This window comes from Bidens hawaiensis, unplaced genomic scaffold (assembly GCF_021521415.1).
Source record: "Bidens hawaiensis isolate Kalapana, Puna unplaced genomic scaffold, B.hawaiensis_p1.1 tig00017143_1, whole genome shotgun sequence".
Classification (NCBI taxonomy): Eukaryota; Viridiplantae; Streptophyta; class Magnoliopsida; order Asterales; family Asteraceae; genus Bidens; species Bidens hawaiensis.
In genome coordinates, this window is record NW_027492589.1 from 314,004 (window position 1) to 320,094 (window position 6,091).

At 30.3% G+C, this 6,091-nt stretch overlaps 1 protein-coding gene across 1 annotated transcript; it reads left to right on the forward strand.

The window, feature by feature from the left end:
• Positions 1-2,362: 2,362 nt before the first annotated feature.
• Positions 2,363-5,140, forward strand: LOC143553104 (putative mediator of RNA polymerase II transcription subunit 26b). Its single transcript, XM_077043164.1, has 9 exons — positions 2,363-3,259; positions 3,347-3,415; positions 3,524-3,606; positions 3,685-3,737; positions 3,809-3,933; positions 4,029-4,059; positions 4,161-4,408; positions 4,493-4,583; positions 4,766-5,140. The coding sequence occupies exons 1-9, from the start codon at positions 2,825-2,827 to the stop codon at positions 4,891-4,893; spliced, it is 1,263 nt and encodes a 420-aa protein (XP_076899279.1). The 5' UTR covers positions 2,363-2,824; the 3' UTR covers positions 4,894-5,140.
• Positions 5,141-6,091: the final 951 nt, after the last annotated feature.

A 6,091-nucleotide genomic window follows, 5' to 3' on the forward strand; every position in this document is an offset into this window, starting at 1 on the left:
ACTATTAAATTTCCATGTTATATATATATATATATATATATATAGGGTTAGTATCATTTAAGAACTCTTAGGAACTCTGAACAATAAAAAAAAATAATTTTTTTTATATATTAACATTATGTAAGAGTAGTTTTATCATATTTTATATAAAAAATTTTGATTACATACACTAATAACAAGTTTACATATGTGTAAAATTTATAACTAACAAATTTACATAAGTGTAAATAAAAAGCATAGATATGTATAAAAACTAATTTTCAAAATTGTAATTGTAAATATAGATATAGAAAAATGATAAAACTACACTCAATTAACATTGACATACAAAATTTTTTATAAAAAACATCAGTTTTTAAGGGTTCCTTTAAGTTTTTAAATAATTTAACAGTTTTGTAATAATACTCATCATATATATATATATATATATATATATATATATAGTATATCATACTAAATATACGTGCTACTAACCTGCTAATATGCATATTGTGCTTTTTTTGTTTTTTCATTATCCTATTCCTATTTATAAGAGATTGATGCTTTGAGAACTCCTTAAGTTGTGATTTATGAGAACTCGAAATAACTTCAGTTAACAATATTTTTTTGACGCTACATTTACGCAAATTACACTATTTACAGAGACATGTAAACGCTCGTTACATCTATTTTAAAAGTCGATCCACATGAAAAAAAATATATTTGTTGATGTAACTTATAAGATATATGAAAAAAATATATATTGTTAAGTAGAGTTATTGCGAGTTTTTAGAACTTAAATGGGTTTAAGTGACCTCTTTCAAATACACACCAGCCAGCTTATATGCTAATCATTATTTTCTTTAGGAAAGGAAAAAAAGGTAACATTCTTTTTTTTTTTGGAACGACAAACTAAGTAACGTCGGGTACTCCGTACGCGGCCCCATTGGCTAAAGATAGCCCGAGCCGGCCACGAGTCCGGACGGACGGAGCCCCTAGCGGTCCACCTATTGAGGGATTCCCCGGATAAAACCCAACCCCTACGCCCGCCAAACGGCACGACAACAAGAAGCCAGTAAAACCGGGTGAGATCAGAATTCGAACCCTGGCAAGCCAGGGTAATAACTCATATCTGCCATATAAATTGGTGATAGTGAGATTTAAACTTTCTACCTCTCACTAGTAAAGCGAGTGTTTTACCATTGAACCACATCTAATTTATAGATAACATTCTTTTTATTTAGAAATGTAAATAAGTATTGTATTTGATTGTGTGCGCGTGGGTCTAGAATTAAAAAAAATAAAATAAAAAAAATAAAAAAATACTTGTCCCAAACATCCCCTTTAGTTACTTAGCTGATGCATATTTTTATCTCATGATTTATTATAAATACTAATTTCAATCACGATGAACAATATTATGAAATTTAACACATTATGCGTTGTATCAACCTAAGTAACCTAACCTTAGGATCTTTCCCCCCCTCTTCGGTTAGCCCCATCACAACCGCCAACCGGCCGATCTCGTCCCTATCTCTACTTGCCAATCTTAACATAAGGGTGTTCAATATTCAACTCGAACTCAAAAAACTTAAAACAATTGTTTGCGAACTATATTTGAATTTCAGGTTTGATATTTTAAAAATTCTTTAGTTAGCCCAGCCCGTTTGTTACCGTGAGCATATCTTAAATCTTATATTTAAAATTAAAGTAATACAATCTAAAAAAGGTATTTAATTCATATTACTTAAGTTTGATTTTCTTTTAATTTTCAAAAAGGAATAAATTAAATACTTAGAGAGTATTAAATGCTTGTTTTTGATTTTCAAGAAAAAGATATCCGTGCATTTAAATACTAATTTTAATATACTCTTAGTCACAAAATAAATTAAACCGATTTTTACCTATTTTGTTTTGTTTTTGATTTTTGGATGCATCAAGATTTTTTTAACAATTGCTTGTTTAAGTCAAAAATCCGCCTAAATTGCCTAGTAAATAATACGTTTGTTTAATTCGTACTACCGTCTAACCTATGCGAGTTTGATGTAAAATTTTATTGCTTTTTATATAAAACATATCCGTCCCTTGTCTTTAATACACGCGTTTCAATAACTATTTAATTTCATATATAATAAAATCGAATAATGATTTTATAACTTTCATGTTTTTCTATAGAACATATTCGTCCCTTGTCTATAACACAGGTGTCGCGTTGTAATAACTATTTAATTTCATATATAACAAAATCATATACTCCGTATAATAATTATTATTAATTAATCAATAAAGTAGTTTGCATCTATTGAATAGAAATATTAAATGCATAAAATGACAACACCAAATATACAATGACAAGATCATATATTAATATGGGATGATTTTTTATTTATTGTACAAAAGGAGCATATTATTATTATGGGCGGTTAAATAAAAATAAAACCATATGATTTAATAATTTCTAGTTTTATCATCAACAGGTCTACCGATTGCTATGAGTTGAAAAGTGACAGTGAAATCTGTTTAAGTGATTCTCCTTTTCACACACACCCCTTGCGTACACCTACCTCTTATTCCATCCACTTCTATACCATACCCCATTAACCATTTTCATTTTTATCCTCAATTATTCAATATTTTATCTTAAAGTTTCAATTTTTATATTTAAAATCTTGGTGGGTATGATCAAGATTGGTTAAAGTTTCAATTTTGATATTTGGGTTTGAAAGATTTTGTGAATTTGAGATGTTTTGAGGTGAATTTGAGGTTATAGGTTTAAGGGCATGATCAAGATTGTTTAAAGTTGCAATTTTGATATTTGGGTTTGAAAGATTTTGTGAATTTTGATATGGGTGGATCCAAGATGGATTATTGGAGGGAGTATTTTGGTGGTGCAAATGCTGATATTTTTGAAATAATTGAAGGGGCAATTATGTTAGCTGCTTCTGATTGTCCTAATGAGTTTAAAGTTAGGAGGGATAAGATTGCTCAGATTTTGTTTTCTTGTAGATTGATCAAGTGTTCGGGTTGCGATAAACACGAGTTAGCCTTACCTGTAGTTGATCAAGAACATAATCATGATGATGATGGTGATCATCATCATGTTGATGTTGATGATCATCATGATGATCATGATGTTGTAGAGGTTAATGTAACTAACCATCATGTTAGCAGTTATAGTTATGAAGATGCTGAAGCTTTGACCGATGAAATCGAGCAAGAATCCCAAGTTTTTGGTGAGGTTATGAGGATTAAAGAGATTGTTGACAACAGCCCTGATGAGGTTTTTATTTCTATTTTTTATTAACTGTTAATTATTGTTTTAATTTAATTTGTAAAAATGCTTAATTATAGTTTATGTTCTTGTTAGTCGGCATCGGTTTTATGCGATTCATTAAGGAAGCTTCAGTTAATGTCATTATCAGTAGAAACACTCAAGGTTTGTATTTAAGTTTTAGTACTTAAACCATATCAATCACTTATTTGAGCATTGAGACTTGTTAATACTATATATGATTATCTTATAATTTTTTCAATCATAATTCAGGCAACTGAAATTGGAAAATCTGTTATTGTACTTCGAAAGCATGCATCGAAGAACGTACGTCAGATCACAAGATCACTAGTTGAGTAAGAACTTAACCGTTAATGTGTTATAACTTATAATGACCAAAAATGTTATTTTTATTTGGTACATTTGTGATGTAGGGTATGGAAAGGTATGGTAGATGAATATGTGAAGGCTACTACAAAGATAACTGGTAATTAAACGAATATACTTTGATGTGTTATTATTTTTTCGGTTTGTGTAATTTTATGATGATTATGGCAGTTTCTGAAAATACACCTGATTCGATGAATCCATCGGTTCTTGATGAAGAAGAAGGTTTACTGTCACCGCCTTTAGATGATTTGGTGTTTTTGAACCCTCATTCAATGTCATTGGAATTATCCGAGGTATGCAAAACTCGCATATTTCTATTTTATAACATTTTTTGTATCATTTATTAACGGGTCAATTTTGTTTTTATGTATCTATCCGTGACTTTCAGAAGTTCTTCGATGGCATGGATGATTATGGAAGTGAGTTTATTTACATTTAAAATTTTAAATAACTTGTTAACTTATTAGGTGTTCGCTATTCAGATTTTAATTAAATTCCTGTTTCGGGTGTTGCTTTTTAGATATTAAAAAATCTGAGAACTTTAATAACGGAAAGCCACAAGTTGAGAAGAAAAACGTAACCAAGTGGAAACCTCAAAATCCGTTAAACAGGCCAACCGTGGTCCCGAAACCAGCCGTGGTCAAACCATGTAAACCACCAGTTGTTGGCTCGACACCAGGGAGACGAATGAATCCGAGTATGGACCAGAAACTGCAAAATATTGAAAAAAGGACTCTTTCTAAGAGTCCCGTGACTCCTCAACAACGTGTAAGTTATTGTATTTCATAACATAAAACGAGATTTGATAATATTGTTGCTAGACTAATTTTTTTGTTATATAAATTTAAACAGAAACCGATATCCTCTGGTGGAGAATCCGATCAAGACAAGCTTGAAGTCACAAAAAGGAAGCTTCAAGAACGCTATCAGGAAGCAGAAAAAGGTTCATATTAGGCAACATGTCAAAACAGGCTCGGGTTGAAACATAGATATTAAAATAATTGTTGCCATAATTAGTTTTCAAAAAATATAGATTAGATTCTTTTAATTTCTAAACGTTTTATTATATTAAAAATGTTCGATAAAGTTTTCAATAATTAATGTTTTGACGTTTATGTTTAACAGCGAAGAGGCAACGTACAATACAAGCTATGGAGTTGCAAGATCTCCCGAAGCAAGACGCTGCTCAAAAACATCAAAACATGAGACCCGGGAACTACCATCACAAATACCGGGCAAACGGGCGGTTTTAGGGATCATATCTGTTAAAATCCTGTGGCTAAATGTAGACTGAAGGGCCAGTTTTGGGGGATTTGATAACATTTCCAACTAAGATTTTAGGGGTGGTTTATTAATTAGTTTACTTACAACTGGGAGGTATCACATTTGACTTTGTTGTATAAAAATATCCTATACAACCACCCCTTTATTGACCTTTATATTGGAAGATTGGGGTACCCCACTCTACTCTACCCCACCCTAGCCTAGCCTACCTTACCCCCAACACACATAACAGAGATATTCTTGAAAGCCATTTACTAGGGACACCATGGAGTTTTATTAAAAAAACCTTTCACTATGCCCAATATAGGTCTATACCGGGTATATTGAGGGGTTTTTTAGTAAAACACCAATAACTTTGTCTTATTATATTTTTAGTTTTTTTTTGTTTTTATGTTTTAATTTTGTTTTTTGTTTCCTTTTTTTTATTGTTTTTATATAACAATTTTGTTTAAAAATATGTGTTTTATAGCAAAAAAAAATTTAACAAAACAATAAACACGTATATACACCAAACTAAAACATTATTATATACAAAACATCGAGTTTAAACAAAATAAAATAAATTATATACAAACTATAAAAACGGTTGTTCGCTTCTAACGCCCGACATGCTCGTCTTGTGGTCAAAAGTAGGTGGAGGTGGTACCTCGTACCTCTCACCATGCCGAGCGACGCCGAGATAACTGGTGGATGCTATTCGTGTAAAGCGGAAGCTGTACCTACGCCGATGTATATAAGCCGATAATAATATAGTTATTATTATTATAATAATAAGTAAATTAAATTATAATAGTAATTATTATAACAGTTAAATAACAATAATAATATAAATTATATTATTATAATTATTAATAATAAGATATAACAGAATTACTTATAATAATAATAACAATAATAATGAATAAATAATAATAATAATATGTCGTGATAATAATAATAATAATAATAAACAATTACAATAGTATATAATAACAATAATAAAAATAAATAATAATAAACACATCTATACATGGCCTATTTTAACATATGGGGGTTAAAAGGTGACCTATATGCGGCGTATAGTGCTATACGCCACATATAAATCCCTTTTAGCCCCCTCTTTTATTCAAATTGAACTTATATGCCCCGTATTGTATAATACGCGACATATAGGTACTGAACCAATAT

Excerpts from the sequence above, each read along its gene's own strand:
- LOC143553104 (XM_077043164.1), top strand. The coding sequence starts at position 2,825 with ATGGGTGGATCCAAGATGGATTATTGGAGGGAGTATTTTGGTGGTGCA. Across the intron at positions 3,738-3,808 it reads GGCTACTACAAAGATAACTG|TTTCTGAAAATACACCTGAT; the intron begins GTAATTAAACGA and ends TGATTATGGCAG. Across the intron at positions 3,934-4,028 it reads TGTCATTGGAATTATCCGAG|AAGTTCTTCGATGGCATGGA; the intron begins GTATGCAAAACT and ends CGTGACTTTCAG.